At 45.6% G+C, this 26,963-nt stretch overlaps 1 protein-coding gene across 4 annotated transcripts in view; it reads right to left on the bottom strand.

Annotated features, from left to right (window-relative positions):
* LOC115577099 (nck-associated protein 5-like) overlaps nucleotides 1–26,963 on the bottom strand; it is a 154,151-nt gene that overhangs the window by 69,351 nt on the left and 57,837 nt on the right. For 2 of the 4 annotated variants that reach the window (XM_030409905.1, XM_030409906.1), the window contains one exon: nucleotides 3,034–3,097. In XM_030409905.1, the coding sequence (XP_030265765.1) occupies nucleotides 3,034–3,097 (64 nt within the window). Of the gene's footprint in view, nucleotides 1–3,033; nucleotides 3,098–18,113; nucleotides 18,144–18,502; nucleotides 18,938–26,963 lie in introns of those variants that run through there. The other 2 variants (XM_030409907.1, XM_030409909.1) reach the window with 2 other exon arrangements.

Genomic DNA, 26,963 nt, shown 5'->3' on the forward strand with positions numbered 1-26,963 from the left:
TTCAGCTATTTGACAGCTGCTATCTTGTTTCTAGCTGTCCGGCGTTATTTATGACATACGGAGTCTGGCTGCAGGCTACTTCTTTCTGACCACCAGAGAAGATAAATGAACCCATAAAGCGCAGCACGAGTGCAGCTTGACCTGCTGTCAGTCAGTGGGATAGACATTTAAGTTTCGATTTTTCTTTTCACGCGTCTTGTTTCATTTATAATTCAGTCAGTAGCGTCGGTTTGATGGTCAGTATTACTGTTTTTGACAGTTTCTCGGACAGGAAACAAAGTGATTCGATAAAATGTGTGCCTAAAAGTGTTTCCACTCACTGTAAAGGGTCTAATCTGCAGATATAAATTGGCCGATAAGGCACAGAAACCTATAAAGTGAGAGATTTAAAATGGAATTTGGCAGAAAGGCTCCTCATAGAAAAGAATTGCCTGATTCCCATTCAAAAAAGTATTCATATTTCTTTGATAATCAGTAAATGTAGAGCCCAATTTGGTGAAAAGGTTAAACGTTGCCTGTGATTTTCTTACGCGATACATTCGCAATGTTTCTGTCCCTCCAGGAAAATTCACATCACCTAACGTCACCCCAACACGGTGCAAACATTCAAAGAAAGAGTTTATTTACTCAAACCTGAGAGAGGCGATTGGATTAAGCGATTTCATGGCTTGTTAGAGACAAAGATTTTCCTATTGAACGGATCGTAAAAAGGTTTACACCATCGCCTCTCAACCCCATTCAGTCGGGTTGGATCGGGCCAGAGTCTTCCAACTGAGGTGGTTCCAGCTAGCGGGAACACAAAAATGGGCAAAAACTACAAAGCTTCATTTTCTTTTCCTTCGCTGCGCATCAAGTGAACCAAACTGCAGGTGTGAAAGTGAGTTTAACTGATCAGATTAGATACGTTTATTCCAACAATGCAACGTGCGTCACTGGATACACCTCTGGCTGCTCACATGACGCTCTGATGGTCATGCAGTGATACGTAGGGGTTTGTTGGACGATGCACGCATTCCATTCCATTTGTGGCAATCAATACTGGACCTTTGTGTCCTATACAGACATCCATAACTGGGCCGACGGTATCGGAAGAGTCACAGAGAGTTCACAGAGTCGATTGCGGTAAACTACTTTTGGAAAGTACATGCATTTATCTCTTTTCTACTCTGAGCTATTCAATGTTTACATTCATGAATGGATGCAAATCAAATGCATTAAACTAATTTTCCGCAAGAGGAACCAATCACACGGTAGATTCCCTTCTCCGTAAAGCCCCAGCACGCTGTTTAGTATGTCTCTGGTCCACTGCATGAAGCTAAAATTAGCTTCAGTGACAGTAAGATTCTGCTGTGCTGAAGCGCCCTTGAGCAACAACTGGCAACTGGCTGAACCCTTGCCTTCCGACCCAGTGATCCCACCGTGCGGGGAGAAGCTGGGAGGGAAAACAAGCGCTCCTCCTTCAGGGATCAATAGCGGGAGAATCACAGGAGAGCAGTGTGAAAATCTCGTCTTGTATCAGCCCTTGTGTGCTGTTGCTTTAGGCCGGCTGCCATAAAGGGAATCAGAGGCGTCACTGGGGTGCAGTCGAACAGCTGGGCCTGCGGTTAGAGCCTCTGCTCGGAGGCTGCAATCAGCTGAGCTCCGCTTGGTCACGTGGTTTTTCACTTTCTGACCTCCCCGTAGACACACATGGCCGCTGTGTGCACACGGAGGCAAATATGCAAACAGAAACACAGATATACAGTATGTTTATATATATATATATATATATATATATATATGTATATATGTATGTATGTATGTATGCAGATCTCCACCTCCTCTTGGCTTCTTTCTCTCTGCTTACACAAGTTCTCTTAATAGAAGAAGAGAAAGCTCAGTATCAGCAATTTCCAGGAAAGCTTAGCACAATGCAGTGTTGACGGATTAAGCCACAGCTGCCGCTTTGTAATGTTACACAACCTGACCGGGCACCTGAACACAACGCTGAAGTTTATTCAAACGATAATCTTTGTTTTTCTGAGCTGAAAATGTTTCTTCAAAGAACAGATGATCGAAAATATACAAAGATGACAATGAGCGCTCTGATTCTTTGTCATTGTTCATTTGAGTAAATGCTGATGTCACATGTGATGGCTGCGGAAAAATGACACAACCCGCACGTAGATTGTTTCTTTATAAAACCTCTCACTGCGCTACTCGGTCTGCGGGACTGGATTTTTCCCACAAAACCAAATTGGAAAAAAGGAAGCAAGACCAAAACGGGGGAAGTGGAATGGTCGCTGACCCCAGATAACGGAGAAATAACTGGAATAACTGTGAGAACTCTACACTGCAAAAGAAATGTACAACAGACGGGCTTTCACTCAATGGATAATGCTCCATTGAGTGAAAGGACGGACTTTCACTCAATGGAGAGCGCTCCGTTGTTGTGTCTATGCCTGTTCCCTCGCTGATATGTGCTCCTCCTTCCCGACGTGACTTGATATCAAGGCTTCTTGGTCAAATTGTGACAGTAGCCATGTTGCTAACCTTAACCCCTGTATTGTTTGGTATTGCATCTTATGGCTAAAAAATACCTGCTTAGGAGTGCTTTTCCAGCATTTTTCCTTGTTTCATGGATGACTTAGGGGCATGTATTTAGTGAAGGGTATGTTTTAGGTCTTTCAATTTTAAAAGGAGCTATTTTACATCATTTTAGACAAGAATAACTGCCATATTTATGGACAAAGAGTTGGAAAAGCAGCTTTAATGACAAAACTTGTTAAATACGTCTAATGAACTAGACGTTTTAGATTTGGGAAAAGTAATTTATAGTTCTTTTTCTTAAAATGGTCATGAAAAACAGATTTTCTCCTGAATTGTCTTCTTCAAGATCGACCGATGAGGTGCTGAGACACTAAAGATGGACTTTGGAGGCTTGGCAGCGCTTGACAGTGTGTGTGGGTGTGTGTGTGTGTGTGAAGTGTGCATACTGTGGCTCGTTCGGCTTTGCACAGATTATAGGGGACGGGTAGCTCCACTGTATTTTACCATTGTTCCTTCGCTCTTGCTCCGTGCGACTTCCCTCTGCAGGCGAGCCACGGCCAGCTTTTCCCTAAACAGAGGAAGGAAGAGAGAAAATGAGGGTGAGTCAACGTGTGATCATCGCTAAGTGGGTGACACAGGCGGTCGGGTCAGAATCCAGAAACTAACACCAATATTTTTGCATTCAACCGGCACCGTAATGTTTAGTTTTTCTGTTTTCAAGCCAGCATTTTCCCCCCAAAATGTCCCTGAATCAACCAACGCTTCTTTCTCCCTGCTGACTCTGTCTTTATGGGGAGAAAAAAAACCCACACAAGCCTGCCAGCAAATCAGCAGATGACACACACACACACACACACCAACACGGCGAGGAGATGGGGTCGTCCGCTAACCACGCAAAAAAACAGAGAGCTCGCAGTTCTGTCCGGACAGAAATAGCTCAGAGGAAACAAAAAGCAGGGCATCCTCACTCATAACAGACTCTCCCTCACACACAAACACACACACGTGAAACAGGCTAAACAAAGAAATTGACTGTGCACGTCCAATCCCTTTTCCCACGTGAGGGCATTCCAGACTTTAATGGGATAAATCTTGGCACACTAGCACGGATAATAAAGAAGCTTGTTTTACGGCGTCTCCTGAGGAATCACAACAACTGAAGCACAACTGAAGCCCTGCTGCTCCAGGAGACGAGACGTATGCGCTTGGCTTTTGAAAGCTTGACAGCCTGCAAGTGGTGTTTTTTTCTTTTCTTTTTTTTCATCTGAAAGCGCAACACAAGTGTTGAGGAGGAAAACACCTCCGCTGGCAGAGAAACATGTGCTTGAACCTCCAAAAATCCCTGATATTTAATGTGAAACACTGCTTTTAAAAAGATGTAAATAAAGTGCTCATTTACTGGTTCTCAAGATGAGGGTCGGGGCCCCGAAGAGGGTCGCGAGTTCATGTCCAGGGGTCGCGAAAAGGTTGAGAACCACTGCTCTAAATGTTGTTTTACACCAGTCAACACAGAGGCACTGATGCCCTTACAAACAGTCAGGAATGCTAATGAAGATGCTAATTAAGCTAATTCATGCATTAATTAGCAAGTAGGTTGAGTATGTTTTCGGTCCCAAAGGACATATATCTTGGACCCAGGTGTTTTTCACAAGCTTCTTCAAATAAAACCAAGAATACGAGCTGCACTTATTAAACAATTAGTCGATCGAAAGAAAAAAGCAACATTATGTAGAAATCGTTGTCAGTGTCATGAGTACAAATCCCAGGTTTTTGTAACAAAATGATCACATGTAATATCAGATAAGCCAAGAAGCTGACAACAGCAGCAGTTAGCGGTTACTTTAGCAACAAGTAAAGCTTTCTGTCTATCGGGAAAGTCAAATAGTACAAATATAGGCTGTCGGGTTGCAGAGTAGAATTGACAGCTTTACTGTTACGGTGAAGCATCAAAATCATTCTGAAGTTGTAACTTTAAGGTCAAACAGTCAAATAATGTTGTTTTTCTTTGTCTTTTAGGACAGTAAATGCAGAGTCTATGTACAAATATTGACAAAAAAGTGCAAAAGTCATCAACAACAGTAGAAGAATAAAAGCACATAAGAATAAAATCAGGACATCTGGTGTGTATGACACATGCAACTGAAGTTTTCCCCTCACTGTATTGTTCTTGACTCTCTTTGTTCAACAACAATACACCACACACACACTCAAAACCACCTAATATGGCACCATGGGACCTAATAAAGGAGTGTGGACAGCAGACAGCCACAAGTAATCACAATCACCTGCACATTTCTCACATTTCTTTAGCTGGAGCAGACACCCAAAGCACCCGTCTTCTCGTCGCTTTTGACAAGACATCATTGTTTCTGAGCGGCTTACCTGCCGGGAAAAACCCTTGGTGATTAAGAAGTTCAGCTGGGGATGTATGTTTGACGGATGATTCGAGCGTCTGGACTGAGCTACGAGCTAACGCCGCTGCCGATGGCATCCATTCCAAACCCCCGGGGACCAGGCGAAGCCGAGCCTGGCACGCCGATTGTGAAACTCACAGGGTGACAAATCCAGGAGGCAGTCGAGCAAAGTGCCGAGGCTGTGAGACAAGGAGGTGTGTTTGGGTGTGTGTTTGCATTAGTGCGTTTAGGCTCATGTGGGAAAGTTTGTGTGGTTGTGCGTTCGTAAACGTGGGTGTGGGGACGCGCATTCATTCAGGTGAAGGTGTTTTTATGTGTGCGACTGCTCGTAAATACAAGCAAAAGAGCCTGTGTGAGAGAGTGTTGCAGCACACCTGAGGCCGACTAACACGCTCATGTTCCAGTTACACAATGTGTCTCTTCCTATTACAACATGCCGTGTGCTTCAAACCATTACACCACCTTCAGAAAAAAAAAAAAGAAACCCGTCTCTGGAAGTCCTCAGCGCAGATATTGTTTTGTTAAACAGGACCGACCTGGCATTCCTCTAGTCTGTGTTATGGCTGAGCGTCGGCCCTGTAAGGGGTTAAGTTTCAGGCCACTTATGCACAGGCATGTTCCAGGAGCGACGGAGCATGAGCCAACTGCGCCCGGAGAAAATCAGCGCCAAATATAGAGCAATTTGACATTCTGTGTGTTAAACATAATTATAGTAACTGGCACGAGCGGCAGTCACAACAGTGCTCGAGTGAAAATGTGCAACGTTCGGTGTGGAATTATATCATATTTGATTCAGAACCTTGTGATGAGCGTTACTCAACTGGTAGTAAGTCCTCACAAGACGCTTCTTGACATTAATAAGAGGAGATGAGCATTAAAAATAGCATCATAAACACATATTGTGTGATTTAAAGACATTTTTAAGCAGTAACGAGACACTTTATGGACCTCTAAAGTTTTCTGAGTTGCTCATACTGTAATTACAGTAATAGTTTGTTGTTTTCTGAGCTTTTTGTTGCTTTATTTATCTGGTGATGCGAAGGGGTTTTACAGATCCAGTTTTAAGCCTCCCAGGCTTTTTTTCCCTGATATTTAAGATTTAAAATCTGGATGATTACACCGGTACTTTCCGAGCTGGACCACAAAAACCAATAAGAGATGTATCCCAGAGCAGATGACGGTGCTGCCTGCTAATGCTACTGTTGAGGGAAACTTAAAAATCTCCTTCTACTTTTGTTTTTTCCTCACTGCATCGCGTTCGCCATCTTTATTACATCTGCGTCCCCAATGAGTGATCACATGTGAGCCCAGCTTCAGTCAGCAGAGTCATGGAGACAGAGCACTGAAGCCACGCCCCCACTGCTGCACTGTTTATTAAATATGAATATATATGAATATGAAATATATCACTTGTCCAAATCACACCAAATTTGACACTGCACTTTCTTTGGACCTCATTAACAAGCCTGCCAAGTGTATAGTCTATTAGATGAATGGTTCTCAAGATATGTGCGTCACAAACCAACAGGCGGACAGATTCCTTGTTTTATAGGTAGCCTATGAATTGTTAACAAGCTTCTTAACCATAAATGTGTTTATTATACTATACTTAACACTAAAATAGGCTTTTTAATGTTAATAAGCATCTTGTAAGGACTTATATTGGCCTTATTACTTATTAACCAATCTTACTACAAGGATTACAAGTTTTAGCCTCACATTCTTGCCATAATCTCATGTACAGTTTTGTCCTTGCTTGTCCTTATGACCAGGGTCTTTGTCTGCCTCTTGCTGCATTAACTTGTGATTCACAGCAACACTGAAGTAAATTTTAAATGTGTGTTTAAGAGAACTGTTGCCAGCTGCCTGCTAGATTGGACTCCCCCTCCTCCTGCCGCCTGCCGGTAAGGCCTCGGGTGCTACCAGGTGATTCCAGGTCACTGGGAACCGCTGGAGGTCCACGTCGACACCGCTCACGATCGGCTGCTGGAATTCACACAGCCGAGCTTTATGTTGAGGCTCGGAGAGGAAGAAAAACAGCAGCGGAGGAGGAGGAATGTATACGCGGTCAACTGTCAGCTTGTGCTTTCATCACATGCTCGGATGTACAGGATGAAGGCGAAGACTGTGGCCTGAAATAATTCCTGTTTAGTCACGGTGTAGTGTGAAATATATACAGCCTATAGAGCCCGCAGATACACTCCACAGTGGAGGCATTTCCTCTTCTTTGTCCCTTTAAAGTTTAACTCTGCTTTATATCTCAGCTGGTGTCTTATCTTTGTATCTTCTGCTTGTAATAACATTTCACTTACTTAGTTAATTGCTGAGATCTAAAAATGAAGCAAAAAAGAAATCTGACAGGTTTTCCTTCAGCAATCAGGGGTTATTACAGTCATTACGGTCGTGCTTACGTCTGATTTTACTTCCAAATAAAGTTTATGTAACGCTGAAAAGCTAAACTCTTACTCGCCCGGTAAGACTTTGTTATTTCACTAATTACTCTGGTGAGTGCAGTGTTTTCACAACCATTAGAAACAATGGCCATAACTCCAAAAATACGACTGGATTTGTAACAAATGATGAGGCGTTCAACAACGCTCATGTGGTTCTGACCCTTTTTTGTGGAACTTGTATATTTTAACAAACTTTGTAAGAGCGACGGCTTCAGATAAACGTCTTGACACGACAGCCTTGGGGTTGGCTCAGTCTGACTGCTTTGATAGGCCGGGTTTACACAGCTGGGAAAAGTTTACCACAATCAAATATCTCGATTTGATTGGGATTGAAGTGACGGAACGGAATACGTCACTCTAAACACAGAATATAGAGGTTTACAGATGATGTTCATGTATTCGTCTATTTCATTTCCAAATTTCTATCAAACATGCTGTACTTTCCTGAAGCTACAGGTCTCTCAATCAAAACAACAACCAAAGATGGAGTTTGATGACGTTGTGAAGCAGCGTGGGACCATGGGAGTCTTCATTACTGAGCAACCACTGTTCAAATTAGACAGTCTGAGGTGAGCAAAGGGCATCAGGAGGTGCTGAGAGCTGTTAGCTGTTAGCCATTAACGCTAGCTCAGCGTGTTTTCAGGTTAGGATTCCTCTGGTGTCAAATAGTTTTAACCAAAAGGCAAATCATCCCCAGAGATCTCATTCTCTCCCAAACAAACACACAGTAATTAAAAACCAGTGGAAACACTGAATACAGCAGTTTTGTGTTAAAAACAAGTGTTTCTCCAATGCTAACCAACGCTAATGTTAGCTTGAGCGAATTATCCAAGGGCTAAAATCCTTTATCCGGTAAAAAGATGAGTTAAAACCAACAATAAATCTACAAAGTGACGTAACATGACCTGTAAGAAAGTCAGGGATACAAGATGAGAGCTCCACAGTGAGAAGATTCATCAATCAGTGGACTGAAATGTCTAATTGCTGGTTTCAGGACTTTGTTTTCAGACTGTTGCTGAGACAAAAGTCTTTGTTCTTTTAGTTCAGCGAGTTAAACATGAACATAGCCTGACTTGGTACCCCTGCTTGCACCCAAACAGAAGTCTTCCTCTCGTATTCTCAGCTGACACCGTCTGCTGTCCACCCACACACACTTTGCACACCTCAAACATCACCTGCCTTCCTTTCAGATGCGTCTCCAGCAGCATCAAAAGCTCCACATGCCCACCTCTCAGATAAGACAAGACAGCAGTGATCGTGACACCAGCCTCGTCGCGACGCAAATCAACCCTGTTTCCTACACTCACGCTGTGTAAACCCCCGACTGTTTGCTCCAGAGCGTCGCGGTGGCGGCGGTGGCATGCAAGGACACGATCTGTCAGAGGCCGAGGATCAATCACGCCGGGAGCGCCCGCCAACCTGAGCTGACTCGTCGGACGGCTTTGAACTGCATTGTGGGAGGCAGACGTTTAGCTGTGTTTTCATCACTGTTATCACGGCTCCTCCATACAGGTGCTTTAATCCATTGTACATTGTTTGCTGTTAAGCGCATAATGAAAGAGAAAAAAAAAGTGCTGTCTGTTGCATTTCGGTTTCCTATTCGCCTCGCAGTGCTGCACACCATCTTATTATCAGCTGTGGTTAATCTCTCCTCTGCACAGAACGATGTTAACAGATTAAACGCCACATAATGCCGCAGCGCTTACTCACACTGACACGACTGCAGACATCAGGAAGTATAAAAGATGCATAAATGTAAACCGTATTCCTAATATTGTCATCGTGGCTTACGGCGAGCTAAACATTTCAATCGTCCTGAGCCACAAATGTACACAGACCGGCCGGGAGGGATGCATAAATGTTTGGATGAGCGCAGCGCTGCCATGCATTTATGTATTAGCGTCTGCACTCCTGCTGGGTTAAGAGCCCTGATACGCACGCAATCCCCGTGGCACACATAGGGCATCCTGTTCAGAGAGACTCTGGATACATGCTTTGGCTCCAACTCCGGACCGGTCATTCCCATCCTTAATCCTCCTACGGCTCGTGGTTATGTAACCGCCTGCACCGGTCCAAAATTTCACCCCAGCTCCCCCGGTGTCGGGACAATGAGCTTATCGAGGCGTTTGATAAGTTATAACATCCAACCAGGGCTGACAGGAAAACAGAGTTACAACTGCCAGGAGGTGGAAGTCGAGATGGGAACAAACGGTGTTGCCAACCTGAGGCTTTAAAAATGTCTGTGTTTGTATTTTTAGATCAAAAACAGAGCTTTTTATGGAAGAATAATCATAAACATTCTAAATAAATGTGACATATATTGATTTTCCTTGTTTATATCGTTCCTGTATTTAATTACATTTGTATTGATTTCTTTTTCTTAATCAAATTTGCTCATTTATTACCCCCACCGAGGAAGTTATGTTGTGTTTGTGTGTTTTTGTTGGTTTGTAATCAGGATAAAACCTAAAGTGATGAACAGTCTTCCACGGAACTTGGATGGAGGATGCGTCTCGACCCAGAATAGACCCCTTAAACTTTTGGTGTGAATCAGGATAAAGGGACGGATCCAGGACTTTTTTTTACCCCCACTGTTTTTAACATTGCCAGGTAGAGCATAACGCATTTTGGTGGATAATAGTAATGAATTCATACAAATTGACGCAGATCCCCACCCAAAAAAGATCTGGGTCTAGAGGATTAAGATATGTTCTAATTGATATTAGATTAGGGTTGATCATATTAAAGGGCACTGTTGGGCCTGTCGTAGGTTAGGGGTATGAATTAATGCCTACATTCATTTTTAATATTGTTTTTTTTGTGCATTTAATCACATAATTATTTATTTATTTGATAATTTATTTATACCTAATTTTGACAGTTTTGATCCTCCATATTTTTCACCTGGCAACATTCCAATTTCGCTAATTTCTCGGGGTTCCCACCCGGTTTTATCCTTGATTTCAATCTCTTTTTAAAACACACATTGTGTCCCATCCAGTAATCCACGTATTCATAACACACTCGGCCTCATCAGAGTGATGTTTCCTCGAGGCTTTAATGAGCCTTTCTGCAGTCAAATACCAAGATGGCATCGAAATCAGCTTCAGCCCTCAGTGTAAACACTTTCATCTGCTTCAAGCGTCTGAGGGGCGGGGCTCGCACATCTGTGACCGTTCAATTGGTCCCAATGCATTAGGCAGGTCCAATCAATCACCAAGACACGCCATCGTGGGTGCCGAACGTCGGCCTGACCCGCGTCTGTTCCCACCACCTCTCTCGCAGCTGGTTCCTGACCCTCCCGTCTCCGTCCGCGGACCCCGGAAAAAACAGGAGCCACATGTCAGCACAACCACCCACCCAGCCATCCACCCATCCATCCATCCAGCCAGGCAGGCACACTGAGCCTTACCTCACCACGGCAGACCATCAATTATTGACGAGGTGAAATGTGATGAGGTTCTGCTGCGAGCACACAAAGAACACACGCCTTTTTTCATGCTGCCATGTGGCCTTGAAATTTCTTCACTGCGCCGAGGAGGGACATTTCTGAACAGGATGTTTTCTTTCTTTATGCTTCGAAGAAAATGAGTCCGATTCTGTTCTTAGAAAAAATAACAAAACAAGGATGTTCATGAAGATTTTCCTGTGAACAGTAGAGCAGATTTGCACCAGAATGACTCACACAACAACCATCCAAACACCCTGACATAACTTCACCCTCACTTATAATAACTCCGAGTGTAAGACGTTGTTATCGGACTGTGTTTGGACACGTGCGCGCCGCAATGAATCACACAGTCGAAAGAGTCGAGATGGTCACGATTAGCGAGATTTCTCCAAAGTCAACATGTCGAGCGAGTTTGTTTGTGCGCTTTGTGCGATAGCATCGAGCCCTCCGGGGCATCAGCTCTGGAAATGTTAATTGTGGTGAAACTTAATTGCAACAGGCAACCTTATTGCACTTTTGATTGATGGATCTGATTCGTCCTTGCGTGTAAACAACTTCAGGGAGTTCGTCTCTGCAGAAAATCAGACCCGAGGGCGATGATTTAAACGCCGAAGATGAGATCAAAATGCATCTCCCAAAAACTTCTGAAGCAGCGAAAAATCAAGACGTGAGGAATCCTCCGAGACTCCTCCTGAGCTCTGAGGAATGCTCTCGCCAAGCGTGGATTACCCCTGCCTGACTGTCTGTCTCCCTAAATGTTTTCTTACTCTGCGAGCGGGGCCTGACCTCAATTGTTTCCGAGCCACAGACGCATTCCTGTCCGGACGAAAAAAACGAAACATCGCGGATGAGCAGATGTGCTTTAAAAATGGCCGCGGCACCCGCTCGCCGAGGGGAGGGAGGGGGTTTTTACTCGCCGCAATGAAGACGAGGCTAGACGTGAGAAACACACAAGGGGGCAACTCTCAGACCCACGCCTGAGCACACATGTACAAACACACTGGAGAAGATGTGCAAGGACATGCAAACACACTCACGCTCAAATTTTGAATCTTTTATGCCCAAATCATAAAAGAGAGATGAGTCCAAACTGAAGAGACGCGCTGTTGTTTGACCCCGACAACCGCAGGTGTCTCGGAGAAGGGAGGATGTCTTGATGCGGAGCAAGTTTCCTCCCATAAAAACACCTTCAGACATACCTTTGCTTTGAAACGGAGCTCATCATAAGGCATTCCCAGCCGCACGCTCGCATTCTGACAGGTAATAATCCCGCGCCTGTGTGTGTTTAAGTTTTTTCCAGCGATGGTTGTCTCGCTTGACTCACGCGCGCCGAGACATAATTGAGTTTAAGTAAAGCATCCATCCACGCCGGACTACAATTACCTCGTGATTTAGGACTTTACCTGCGCTTTGTGAGGTGCCATGCAGACAGGCTAAACAAAGGGAAGCCAAGAAGGCCCTACATGCAAACATCTACGCACGGGAGGATGCTAACGCCAGGGTGAGCTCGGAATGAATGATGTGTCATCCAACTGCGTCTAAAGGCAGATGACTTTGCATCTATTGCAGACGTAAAGGCGGCAGGAAAAGGCTGTCCTGCCGAAGAGAAGACAGTAAATGAACTGTTTCTGGGTTTTGGACTGTTGGTTGGACAAATCATGCGTCCGTTTTAGTCTCTGCAAACTTATTTTTGGTGCGTAAGGATTCATATAATCCAGTTGTTAAGTTGCAAAAAGACCCCCCAGATTCCGACATCGGTGAGGTGCTGGAGGAGAAGGTTTCTGATGCTGTTTCGGTAAGAAGACAAGCAGTTCGTATGAAGCGTACTGACACCTTTATGAGCGCCTGTAGATCACGGAGCTTTTGGGTCTGGCGCTGGTACAAGGAAGTATTCCGATATCGTTGTGTCGGCCAGTGTGCACACGTCTTTGGTTACAATCCCTCAAATTCAGCCATCAAACACGCGTGACAAAGATATGTAACGGTAAACTTCACTGATTCGTTTATTAATTGATTCTAAACGCCATCTTTTAAGCATTGCTGTCTCTAAAAGGAGCGTTGACAATGTCCAGTGGTGAAACAGCACACATACTTCAGCTAAGTCACACGTTCCGTCCATTGTTCTGCGCTTCACACCCTGGCGTGCCTCGGCTCAGGTAATTGGAGAGCAGGGACTCGCATTTTACTACTGTACCGAAACACTGGAAGGTTCTGCTGACTCATGCAAAGGCTGAAGGGTGTTTTACGCCGGGCTGTCAACACATCGTTTTCAGACGGGGCAGGCAAACAGTAGCCCTTTAGAGAGGCAGACAAATGGCCCGGTTCGCACACAATAGACACAAAGGTACGGTAAATAGAAGCACTCGAACCGCGGGGCTGACATCTCTACTGCTGCCCATTAAAGGGTGCGTGGGTGTTGGAGAGCACGAGTTGCCGGGCAGCTTTCTTTCACAGACGCCGTTGCATCACTAGATTTAAGATTCCCCTCATAATGTCCAGTCCAAACTACTCTACATGCTGGTGTCTTGGTCCCAGTCACCCTCTGGTCCAAGTTCTTCCAGTTGTCACAAGAACATCGCCATAGCGCTCCAGCTCTGGCGCTCAGGCACGCCGTTAATAAAGTCATTAAAAAGGTTTGTAAAGACCAAATGGCTCGAGGAGCACAACGAGAGAGGTGTTTGGAAAAGACTTTTACGGCACGGAGGTGAAGCTTCTCCAGCAGCATCCCTCTCCGTTTCCTTTCCAGCTGCGCCAACACCTCCAGCCGCTGGCCCGGTGTCCTGCAACGTCTCTCCCGCTATTATCCCGTGATTTACAGCCAAGATAGCGGGGAGCTGAAGGTTGTTGACATTCCCCGCCCCGAACAACCTCAAATACACTGACACTGACCTGCTTTTCCAACCTCGTAAAACGTCCCGCTCCGTTTAAAGCATCACCGTGACGAGGACGGAAATATGAAACAAGAGGAGAAGGCTTCCAAAGAGGGCTCAGGCTGCTTTGATCTAAAAACTTGTGACATGCATGCGACCGTGAAAGTGTGTCAGCAGGGGAGGCGGGTGTAGAGTAAACAAGGACAACACCATATTATCTTGTAAACTGTTGGCGTGCACGGCTATGACCTAAAAAACAAATCCAATTTGAGGATTTTTTTCTTTCCCCCACGAAAAGCTGAAACTCCTGTGAGTTTTCTAAGGGATAGAAACGGGAGATACAAACAAAAGCTTTCATGGCGAGGGGAAACAAAAGTATTTTGTTTGCAAGCCGAGACACTAAAACTGGCGTTAGATAAGGAGAAATAGTGTTTCAAGCCTGAGCTACGGTGGCCTTGAAGTGCAAATCACAAAAAAAGGGAAGAGAAAAACACGACAACAAATCCAATCCAATCAGCGACAACCCTTGTCGATAGAACAAATTAGCCTTATCAAGTTAATGAGAAGTTGACGTGATTCCTGCTTTATGGTTTTGTTTTCTGTTTTGCCGTCAGGGTCACTTGATTCCAAACTTTTCTGTTGTTTTCCGATGTGACTCTTATTTCACAGCCGCTGCCCTGAAGTGCCCTTCACGATGACAAATACGAAAACACAGAAGCAAAAATCAAATTAACAAAACAGTAAGCACAAGAACAAATCGTAAATCTCAACGACAATTTGGACAACGAAACAACAAGTAGCAGTTGCCGTACAGTACGTCCCGTCCGACCAGCAGTGATGCTTGTTGATCGAACATTGAGGTCAGATGTTAATGTCGTTGTGTTTTGTTATTTGCCTTCATACTTAAGTTGTCATAGTTCCAGATTTTTTGTTTTCTCTATTGCTAACTTGATTTCTATCCGTTGTCAGAGGAAAACAACACAAAGAACTGAAAAATCAAATGAACAAGAGAGAAAACACAACAGGAAATAACAACAACACAACAAATTTGAAATCACAGCAACCTGATCAAAGATCAATGCCGACTGGACGGTGTCTGTTTTCTTTGGTTTCGCCGTTGTGTCTTGCACACCATGGCCACCATACGAGCGCCGACTGAAAGCCCAATGACCCACGAGTCCTCGCACCTTGGTGAACTCACATGGAGCGTGTTCATCCGTTTAGAAAACCACAAAAATGCTCCGTCTCTAATGACATCACTTAGCAGTCAGTGAGGGTGTCTGGGCAAAGCTTTGTCTCCGGGCAAAACAGTCAGTGCACGCAGTAAGCCATTGATAGCTACCAAATAAAAAGCCTTTTATTGGTTATAAATCGTATCGGACCATTAAACTTTATGTTTTTCCCTGAGTGACATTACTCTAAGTTAAGCCAACAGGAGACACGGAGAGAAAAAGCCATCTGATAGTCGAGAACTTCTTAACATTCAGACTTGAGCGGGAATGCAGCATGTTTCTCTCTGCAGCCTGGCAAACCGTCAGAAACCTTTACAGAGCAATTTTCGTTTTTTTTTTTTTCTTTTTCAGATGATGTATTTGCAAAAACAGGTTCATACCAGCCCGAAAGAGCTCTGCGGGGCTGTTTTTAGAGTTCCCACGTGCTGTTCGTGGGGGAAGATAAATGTAGAGCAGGCTAAGGGGAGGAATGCATTCAAAGCACCCTTAATTGAGCTGGATGGCCTGCAGTCACAGAGGCAGAGTCTCAACAAGGCTCGGGCTGGCGAGATCCTGAGATGTGCCTCACACGTACACATCATTAAACCGGCTGCTTTGGCTCACGGCTCCACGGTACCAATGCACATTTCAGAGACAGTGGGAATTATATGGGAAAGTTGTCTGGAAGGAGGCCCCCCCACCACCACCAACCCAACCCTCCTTCAAAATGAAAGTCCCCTGGCTGTCAATGAAGGGGAAGTGCTCCCATGCTGAGGCCCACTGGGCCGGCCATTGAACAGGGGAACATTCCTCAGTAATTCAGTTTGACCTGAACCCAATATGCCGGCTGAGGGTCAGCGAATACAGGAGGGGGGGACGGACGGGGAGGGGGGGAAAGTTGGGAAAATCGGATGTGGAGGAGTGAGAGGCAAAGTGACGGGCAACAGTTGGAGGGGTTAAAGGGAGTTTGATCTGCTGGAGGGGTCTTAATTTTGTTGACTGGGCATCCGAAATGTCCCATTACACACTTCCTGTCCAAACTGGTGAACTTCTCGCATCCCATCTCTTCGGAGCTTACGACCACATGTAGGCCATGTGAGACTTTAGCCAACTCCTGCCATAATGTGGCCCCGTCTCGTGACTTTTAAATCAAAACTAGGACACATCATGTAGTAATGCAACGTGTTGGTAGGACAAGAGTGAGGCAGCCCCGAGGGGAGGGCGGGGGGAAAGTAATAATGTGGGAGAAATGGCTGCAACCGCAGCGTGGTCGGGATGGAGAGAATTACAGTTTTAATTCTATAAAATCAAATCCCTCCACTTGGCAATCCTCTTATCCAGTAATCCCCAGGTAGGTTTCAGGGGGCAGCAGGCTCAAACTGCCCAGTGCAGCAACACATCTGCCCTGGTGGCGGGGATGATATCACCGGCTGCTGCTCTGCTCCCAATAAAGGCTTTAAATGGACACCAGAAGCAGAAACGCGACCAAATGGCCAAACTGTAGGCTTTGGTAAGTATCCAGTCCAAAAACACGAAGGATAAAGGCTGTCTACAGTAACAGATTTATTTGTAGTATCTTTATTTATTTATCTATACACAGTAGATGACAGATTCAAAGTCGCAAGGAAGAGGAATTTCCCCTAAAGTCGTGGATTTAATTGACCAAAACACTACGACTCAAAGACTAATAGGTCACATGCTTGTTGTTCATGACACAACATTGGATCCGGTTCTGTTCTAGTTTGTGCAAATGTTGAACATGTTCAACCAGTGCGTACCTCCGCGAAAGGCCAAACATTCCCCTTTAATTCAATCAAGGCTAATCCAATATCAAACTCGATGGCCCTGTATGACTGACCCTTTAATGTTTAAACCACTCATAACTGCTTAACGATAATTTAAGCTCATCGGATCTATGTTAATCAAATTGCCCTCACTCACCAGCCGCCTAAACATGCCTCGCGTACGTATTTAATCTAGATCCACGCATCATTCCGTGAGAAATTAATGACAATGTGGCCAAACAACCGATGTTAAAGAATGCCGGATCCGTCCCTAATCTGGATCCACGCCAAAAGTTACCGGGGGTCTATTCTGGGTCGAGACCCCATCGTTTCTGTGCAATTCTGCTGACAAACCAACAAAACTACAATATTCTTGTTTGTTGTGCCACCGCTGATGACTCGATTACACAGCAACAAGGTTCAAGGAACCCAGAAGGACAATTTGATTTCAAGGCGGTTTTGTTGTGCAAGACCAGACTATCTTGAGGGAGTGTCTCTGTTTTGAGCCAACATCACTGTTCACCTTGCAATATGCATGAGCGTCTCGTAGCTTAGGGCACTTACAACGGCAATAATGGGAGTTCCAGGACTACTGTACTGCTGTTAAACATTTCAGGTTAAAGGAAGGTCAGTCCAGTTATAACTGTTGTCTTTCTCTATGTCTTTCTTGTTAGATTTGTAGATGAGTGCTTGGGAACATTACTTTCTTCCCCTCTTATTCGACTATAGTTGCATTCCAGATCGGCCAACATCCATCGGCGTCTCCAGCCATAAAGCATCCACTACATGGCAGATGCTATTTTTTGCCCTCGTGTGGGGAAGCACCAGTTCCCAGGGCATAAAAAAAAACACAAAACCTCAAAAAAGACAGAGAATGGCATTTCTCCCTGGCACTTTGACAGTACCAGAAAAGAGAGCGATGATACCTCCCGTGCTCTCCCATGCTCCCATTCTCATGTTCCCTTTGCAGTTCTGTTTTTAGAGATAACAAATCCGGCTAAAAATACAAAGCCAGTGTCCAGAATCCCACGTTTGGCATCACTGGCGCGCTCTCTGCCAGCATCCTCGCCTCCTTCTCTGTTCACTGTAATATAGCTGAGTGCGAGGAAAAGACCTCCTGACCTGCTGTGACTTTGACATATGGACACTGGTGCTGCAGCACTTCACGCCCCATTAATAAGAAGCTGCGGAGTTCATAACAGAGAGGCTGCATCCCCGTAATCCATATTCTCCAGCATTCAGCCAGATCCGCACCCAGTTCAAAACCAGTCATTTCAGCGTGGGATTACTGGGCCGGCTAGAAAAATCTTAATCTGCCTGAGAGAGAGAAAGAAAAAGGAGCAGTGGGAGGAAAAAACATTCCTGCACACACAAATCCCCTGCAACGCTCGATTGTTTTACCTCTGCTTGAACGACGGGTATCCGTTTCCTTCTGTTATCAATCAGAATCAAAGTGGTTTATGCAGCGCCCCGGCCCCGTGCGGTTACCACTAGCAACAGGACACGCGAATCCCCCCTTACAACTGGCTAATCGGGCTCAGCGCAAAGCAGGCATCATCCCCCTGCACATGTGTACGGATCTGCTGTCTGAATTATGCCCCCTTCTCTTGGGGTAATTGCAGCTCTTTAAGGAGGAAAAAAACCACAGAGCCCTCTTGAGCAAAAGCTGACAACAGAGAAGTGCATGAACAGATACCCGGACAATGTACATCCACCAGCAAGACAAATGCAAAGGACATAATACAGGGTTTTTTTTGCGGCGTGCATGCCGATGAACGTCCGCTTCTTACCCTGGTGGAGATGCAGCATCCTGGTGCATTCAGAGGACACACATGGTAATCCACCAGCACGCTTCCCTCCTGCTCTGCAGCCGCTACCCACTGATCCCGCAGACGATAAAGTTTACATCCACAATGCAGCACTGCCGACTCCACGCTTCTCCCTGCCTGCCTTCCTCTCTCTCTCTCTCTCTACTTGACTGAGACCGAACTGCCTCTCTTCTCCTCTCTGCGCCCTCAAGCACTCACAACCCTTGCCTCCTTCTCCTTCTCCTCGTTGCTTCTGTCCTCTACCCTCCCTGTCTCTCTCAATCTGGCAACATGCGTTGACTCTCCCGACACTCTCGCTCTCCTCTTCCTTCACGCTACATACGCTCTCCCTCTGCGCTGTGCTTTCTCTAACCAGCACACACGCTCACAGGCTCTTCTGTGTGCCTCCCTCCCGCCCACCCCGCCTCCAGGCTTTATCTCTCCTCAGAATATTTCTCTGCTCACTCTGTCTCTGCTTCTATCTCTTTCGTCTGTCTCTCCAGCTCCCTGACTGCGTCCCTCCTCCTCGGGCTTTGCAGGACGTTTAACATGTGTTCAGGGAGACGGCTGCGCCGCTGCCTCTTGTGGAGGTGGCTCTTTCCTCAGGGGAGGAGAGGCGAGGTTGGGGTGGGGGTTTGCAGGCAGGAGGAGGAGGAGTTTTTGGGGTGACAACAGAGTCGAGGGGGGTTTAACTCCAACAAGGGGACGTGAGCAGGCAAGAGGCAAGAGGCTTGGGATGTTTCTACTAACTGGGCTCTTCTGGCACAAAGACAGAGGCAGAAAAGGTGGCAAAGAAGACACAGAGACAACAGAAGACAAGGTTGAAAGAGAGGCATCTGGCAAAAAGAAAGACAAGGAGTACCGCGACAATAAAGATCTCAGTAAGCTTAAAATGAACAGGGTATGATGCGTCGTCCAGCCGATGAGGGGATGTGAACCAGCAAGAGGCACCCGGCTCAGGATGTTCCACTAACTGGGCTCCTTTGGTGCAAACACAGAGGTAGAAACTAGAGACTAGAAGTGTTCGAAGAGCACAAAGCAAAAAAGACTACGAGTACCTCAACGATAAAAGTCTCAGTAAGCTTTAAACTAACAAGGTAAGATGTGTCGTTTAGCCTCGCTTGAAGGTAAGAGTGTTTGGAAGGGCGACCCTCGAAGTCAGGGCAAAGAGTAACCAAGAGGGGCGAGACGTGAGAGCAGAAGTTAACATACAAAGAAAAGTTTGGATCCTGCACGAACTGGCCAATCAGTGCGTAAAGGGACTGGGCTTGTTGGATTGCCCATTTTGGAAAGTTAACAAAAACGGCCGCATCATCCGAAGACATTTCGAAGGGCGACCCTTAAAGGTCATGAAGGGGAGCAAGGCGTTAAAGCAGAAGTTCAGATCCTGATCCAACCAGGCTTGGAAAGTTAGTAAAAATGGCGTATTCTGCAGAGAGGTGTGGGGATCGGGGCTTTCAGGCGCTGTTAGATAACGTGTCATGCATTTTCTTTGAAGGTAAAGTTTGACAACATTCCGAGACCCAACAAGACAATCTCCAGTTGATGTATCTGAAAGCACCGGCTGCACAATTTTAATCTGAAGAGCTATCGGGAAAACAACGCCAAGAAAGAAAGGGAGAGCACTGACAACAGATAGATCGGGACAACCGAGGAAGAGATCAAGATCAAGGGAGCGAAGGAAAGAATATGAAAGCAAGACGGGAGGGGGGGAGAAAAAAAAAAGGGCTGAGAAAGAAAGAGAGAGAAGTGCTTGGGTCTGCCCGGGCCGAGTGGTGGACCAGGCTCCAGCCCATCTGCCGCAATCACAATCAGTCTCAGCTGAATGGCTGTGACAAACTGCAGCCTGGAGCCCGCAACCTCAACCAGGCAGGACGCCTGCGAGGGCCCAGGGAGATGAGAAGGGGGGATGAAGAGGCAGAAGAGGAGGAGGGGGACACCCTCTATTGTCTGCTCCCCAATAGGACCAGTGCGAGAGGGGGGCGGGCACCGGAGGGGTGAAAGGGGGAATTAAAAGGGTCTCGGTGACAGGAGCTCAGTTAAAGAGGGGAAGAGAAAGGACCGGGCTGACTTAGAGCCGGGGCCATCGCTGCCACTTTGCCCCGCATTCACTGTCACTAATGTCCTAAATGAACAATGACACTAACCATGTGAGAAAATTAGTTTGTGGAGAGTGGAAGGAGGCGGGTGAGGAGGGGGGGGGGGGGGGGGGGGGGGGAGGCTGGAAAACTTCACATTGAGGGAAGATAAACATGTGGCGATGAGTCGTCACATGCAGGGTTCGGAGCTTGATTATTTCATGGTGGAAAATCAGGCATCATCAGCCAGCAGCGATCGTAAAAAAAAAGGAAAAAATTGACACGTCCCGTCACGTCTCTCGTTATCAGATGTCCCCGTGAAGCTGGCTGTCCTCATAAAAACCCGGGAAGATTCATGACGGCAGATTATTGCGTATATGGCCGACGTGTCACGCAGAGGGGGTAATTGTGTTTATCATAAGCGCAGCTGTCTCGCAGGCAAATCTGAACGCAGGGCGAGCGTGATTCGATTCTAAGAGCAGGTGGTCACCAATTAGACACCATTGTCCCATTTGGGTAAAAAAAGACAAATGGAGGGCTGAGTCAGCACAAGCACATACATATGTGACATAATCAAGAAATATTGAAGGCGATGTTGCGTTCTAATTCGATCAAGAGCGCCAGGCGAACCGCTGAGCGATGGCCCTCGTCTGCAGGGCGCTGAATGGTCAACAGAGTCCGGAAGTAGTGGCGTTTAGCGTCCAAGACAAAAACTCTATTTTAAGTCCCTATTTCCTGCTTTTTAATTGTTTGTTTAGCTTCGTTTCTTCCATTTTAGCTGCTTAACGAGAATCTCAGGGTGAATACGTGTATATAGGCTCTAGGACCATAATTACGCCCATTAATTCCATTTTTATGTGCTTATATAGGTGATTCTGTGTCTGTATTTGTAATTTTCATGCACCTATGAGCGTGTGCAAGGGTGTGTGTGTGTGTGCGTGTGTGTGTGTGTGTGTGTGTGTCGGCCCTGTGCGCTGAGTGATCTGCTGAGCTCATTAAGGCGCTGCTTATTGCTCTGCCAGGGGTGTCAGTGACAGATTCCACTGTTTGGAAACACTCGGCCGCCCACACAGCCAGCCTGGCTCCACCACTGTCACACACACACACACACACACACACACACACACACACTTAGGCTAGGTTAGCATTCCACAGGGAGGGGGGGTTGGGGGGAGACAGGACGGTGCTGGGACAGTGGCTCGAAGGGACGGCGGGTCGATATGGATTTGTAATGGGGTGCAGGGTGGTCTGAGGGGAAGGGGATGCTCGTGGTTGTGGTTGCATGCGAGTGAGCGCACGTTCACGTGCACACAAAGGGAACGTGTGAGTGTAAGCACCTTTGAACTGCAGCGCAGGGCGGCCGGGGTTAAAGGGATGCTGGCGGTTGTGGTCGTATGTGTGCAGCGGTTGAAGAAGTATTTCGATCCTTTACTGAAGGGAGGGTAGCAATTCAACAATGTTGAAGTGCTGTTAGAAGTACAGATCCTGTCACTTTATGTACGTTGTAGTGTTGGGATGTGGTCGGTTTGTAGAGAGTATTTTAAAGAGAGATTTCTCTCAGAGCTCTTGGAGTGGAATTTCACTTTTTCACTTTTGCTTTTTTGCATCATGGGGCTACTGATGACGAGGTGTCTGGCAGAAAAGTAAAATGTTACTGACTTCCTCCAATGCCGTGGATTGGCCAATCAAATCCAGGCGAGTGCTCATTTCTGGTACCATGGAATGAGTCTAAAGTTTTCCTTGTAATCAACAAAATAATTGAGAAAATGTCTCCTTGAAATGTTGCACATTTTTACCTCTGACATTCATAAGCATTGGGTTAAGAAAACAGTATCTGCAGTGGACGATCACTGACAATAGCATCTTTTAACCTCTATCTATCCAACCTGACCAGCTGGACCACGCCAGGAGGAGATGACACGAGGCAGGATAAGAGCTGTACTAATCCAGCTCCTGGCTAATGTAATCAAATGCATGAATGAGACTAAGGCTGGCCAAGCGACAGGAAATCAGAGACTGTTTTGCTGTGCAACCACATCTTTACACAGACCTGTCTCCATCACATCTTTACACAGACCTGTCTTCACAGCATTTTTACAGAGACCCAGAGATATATTATCTAATTGGGAGTTCAAAGCTTGAATTTCCTCACAGTGTCTCTTCGGGCTAAAAATATCCAAAAAGTGCTAATTCTGAAAGAAGGCCCCTTTCGGAGTGTTAAATTATTGATGCGCTAACACGCAGGCAGCATCTCATCCAGATGGAGCTGAATTTAAACCGTTTTATGCTGTAATCGGTTGCAATTTATCGTATGTTTTAACTCAAGCCAAGGTTGCTCGAAAGTTTCCTCAAGTATGAGTAAATGTACTTGTTACATTGTGTATGTGAATGTACAAACATCCCGTCAGTGGAAGGTCCAGGGCTCCAGCCATCAGCCACACTTTGACTCCGAGACATTAATCCCCTGCAGCTTGATCACAGATGAGTGACCACAAGCAGTCTGGGGGGGTGGGAGTCCAGGACGCGTCACTTGAGCTCATTACCCGACCCCGGTCCGCCGTCTAGGTGTGTGTTCCAGGACAGACATTAGTCACACAGGGGGAGGAGAATAAAAACTTTGTTTCCTTCCCGTCCCTCCTGCACCGCAAAGACGATTAGCATGTACGCGGTGTTTAAGCTTAGACATGCTTCTGAGAACAGCTATTTAACGTCTGATACAACGGAGGAAAAGGAACGGGTGTCAAACCATTTGGAAGCACATCAGAGGTACTACGGGTGGTTACAATCCATCAAGGAGATGTTTAGCTGTCAACATGGCTAGACTCTGTTTGGGGGGATGGGGGGGGGAGGTGTTTTCTCTATCAGGACGAGCAAAGGAAATGCCGAGCTGTAGACAGGCAGCGTGTTTGTTTACCCAACACAAGCCCACTCAGGATCTACACCGCTCAGAACTGCTAACGCCCAGACAGATGCGAATCACATGACGGGTCACGCTGAACTACAAAGAGCCCCTCCTGAGACTGTGTGTGTGTATGTGTGTGTGACTGTCAATATGTGTGTCGTTCAACTTCTGTGTGGCAAGACGAAGTGTGTAATACAATGAAAGCGATAATGCACCTCCGTCATGTTTCATTAGGCAGTGGGGGGGAGGGGGGGATGGGGGCGGAACGACTGGCGGGATGGTGGTCCAGCGAGACTTCATCAGCCGGGGCGAGATTTTTTATTTTTTTTTCCTCCTCGTGCAACTCAGGAAACGCTTCGAGACTGGAATGAGCAGGATTAATGCTGATGGAGTTAATCTCCAATTAATCTTCCGCAAATCTTAAAGAATGACTTAAACATTCCTCGTGTGATTATGGTAAACAAGCGGGGCCATTATGCCGGGGCTAATTTAGTGGCATCCTTCTCGCTCACACTGGTGGCACTGTTGGTTTTAGCAGTAACACATTTTTACAGCAACAAAAGCCTTTTGTTTCCCGTCACAAGGAGGCCCTTCTTTATGGTGTTCCTCTCATTTAACTGCTACATTGGAAATGGAAAATGTGGTGTATTGACCGATAGATGCTGACATTTGTTTACAATCGTTGAGTTAGCTAAAGTTAGCTACCTATAGTGTTGCAAAATCAATGTGTTATGAGTTCATTCCTTTTTTTGCACCATTAAGCTACCAAATATCCCTTAAATAAGACTTGGTTGCGTACGTACAGTGTTTAGACGAATAGCGACCGAAATTTGTTTAAAATGCTAATCGTGTTGCAAGTTTATTTGTTTGAATGTGTCTTTTTTTAAAAGGGTTAGGGCCATATAGCAATCAAGCAGAATATAACAACCGATACATGCTGACACTTGTTTGAAAGAGTTACCTTAGTTCAAACTCGATGTGGTCGTAGTCCACTGACTTTTGAATACAGAAAAAATAATAAGACCGTTGTAAAACCCTCTTGTGTTTTGCTAAAGAGCAACCAAGCTCATCCACAACCCTGATAAATGGACCGGACCTTCCAATAAACATGCTTACACTGACTGCAGTGTCTCAAAACCAATGTGTTTAGATGTGTTTTTGTTTGACGTGTTTGAAGTAAAAAATCAGATTTGAGAAATCATCGCACCATCAAGAGACTCGTATGACATCGAGGCTGAAATGTTATGAATTTCGCACGTTTTCACCCCTTCCTGTTTGCTCAGAGAGATGAGAGGATGTTTTTTTCGGAGGTGCCCTGAGATGGAGGTAAATAGCGTGGATGCAACCACTGTGACTTCAACCAGCCAAAACCACACAGGATCTGTCAACAATCCAAACCACACAGGATCTATCAACAATGAGAAACCACACAGGTTCTGTCGCTGCTTCTTATCTTAATGTGGGGATGTTTTCCAAAGTGCTGCGCTGCACATATTTTAGTCAAAATAACCGCACGCTTTCATGAGCACAAAAGGAGTGTCCTCGCACATTCTCCCGAGGCTGATCTTGATAGTAAAACCTTTTTCATTGCACAATGGAGAGGAACTCAACTGAAGTTAATAGACCTGAATGTTGTGCAAACCGTCATTTAACGAAACGTAGAAAACCGACAGTGCCAGAGTGACAGAAATCAGATAAAAACTGTAATATTCTGAGACAATGCCCAATTAAAAGTGCTTTTCTCACAGCACAACGCACTCAAATTAGTGTCTGAGAACTCACTTATACAAACAACAGAAGTAATTAGCCATTATGCAAGAGTCAGCTCTTAAACACAGCTAATTGCTTCGAGGAATGCAGATAATTCCCCCTATTCAATCCAAAAGCCAAGAATACGTGTCATAAGTCCAATAAAGCACAACACATCCATGTTGTGAAACCACTACATCCCAACAAAATGTGTTTATTATGGCACTGTATCTGCAGGGAAAGGTGAGGTCCATTATGCTAAGTATAGAATTTTCAGAATAAGTGCAGCAGACAGCTGCTTAGCGTTATACTTAACCTTGAATGCATCAGGAAATAAACCTAAGGCTTATGGTGAATGATATGTGGAGACGGAGGCAGTGCAGGGTGGGGTGGGGGGGGGGGTGCAGGCGTAGCATATCATTCCTTAAGTACTCACCGTGCATGGGAATGCAGCACTGCGAGCAGCTATGAAAACGACCTTGAGGGGGCATCAATAAAAAGCTTCATTAACCCATTCGATTAACCTTTTCCTTCTCATAAGCTCCATAAAAGCGATGCATGTATTTCAGCCAGGCTCCGACTCAAATACATGAATCAGGGACAAGAGCGCCTGGCGTTTTACAGGACTCTGGAGACGACTGTGACCAAAGCCAGACAGACTTAGTCAATCTTTACTGAGACAAACTAGCAACAGGGCACCAGCGGTATCACCTCCTTAACTAATTGCGTCGGGGAGTTCCCAGTAACGCAGCTGGAAAATGTCCTTATATCTGTTTAAAAACGTACAGTGGTTTCATGCTCGCAAATGTTGTTTCGATCAGTGGTCTTTCGCTTGTCAGTTAGTTCCCCTCATCTGGTTAAAAAAAACGTTTATTTTTGGCTACAAATAGTTTTGATGTCTCATCATGAATATCCAGTGGTTTCATGCTTACAAATGTTGAAACGCCATTTTGAACAATGGTCTATCGCTCGCCACACGTCTCACCTCATCTTGTTAAAAGTACCAGGGTTCTGGCTGCAAATTGTCTTGAAGTCTGGTTTAAAATAAACAGTGGTCTCATGCTTTCATGATTCATATCCGTGTGAGTCTCAGTGTCTCGTCTAGAATATCTCCTCTCAGTTTTGCTGCCAGTCTCAAACAGTGGTCTCAGGCTTACCAGACGTCTCACATCATCTTTTTAAAAGTGCTTGGTTTTGCGAATTGTCCTGATGTCTCATCAGCAACGTTCATCGCTATTGCCACAAGCACAGCAGGAAAATGTCCCAGTGTCTTGCTTAAAATATCCAATTGTTTCACGCTTACAAACAGCGGTCTCTCGCTTGCCAGCCTCCTTGCCTCATCTGATTCAAAAATACCTGGTTTTCGGCTGCAAACTGTCCTGACATCTCATCAAAAATACACAGTTCGAACGGTTTCATGCTCGCACGTGTTGTAACGCAATTTTGAACAGCGGTCTCTCACTTGCCAACCAACTCTCCTCGACTCCTTTTCCTTAGCTGTCACGCTATTGCCATTCCCTCCTCCTGGAAATAAACCAGAGTTGAACATATCTGTGTTTTGCAGAAACTTCCTTTGACATAATTAACTTTTATTCCAGCCTTCAGGGTTCCTCCGCCAACAAACCTTCATCATGCATTTGTTATTGTTCAAAAAACCTGAGGAATATCTTGAGGAAACACGCAAACTGATTTTTCAAAAAGTGTGTTTACCAAA

Source organism: Sparus aurata, chromosome 24 (genome assembly GCF_900880675.1).
Source record: "Sparus aurata chromosome 24, fSpaAur1.1, whole genome shotgun sequence".
In the NCBI taxonomy this organism is placed as follows: Eukaryota; Metazoa; Chordata; class Actinopteri; order Spariformes; family Sparidae; genus Sparus; species Sparus aurata.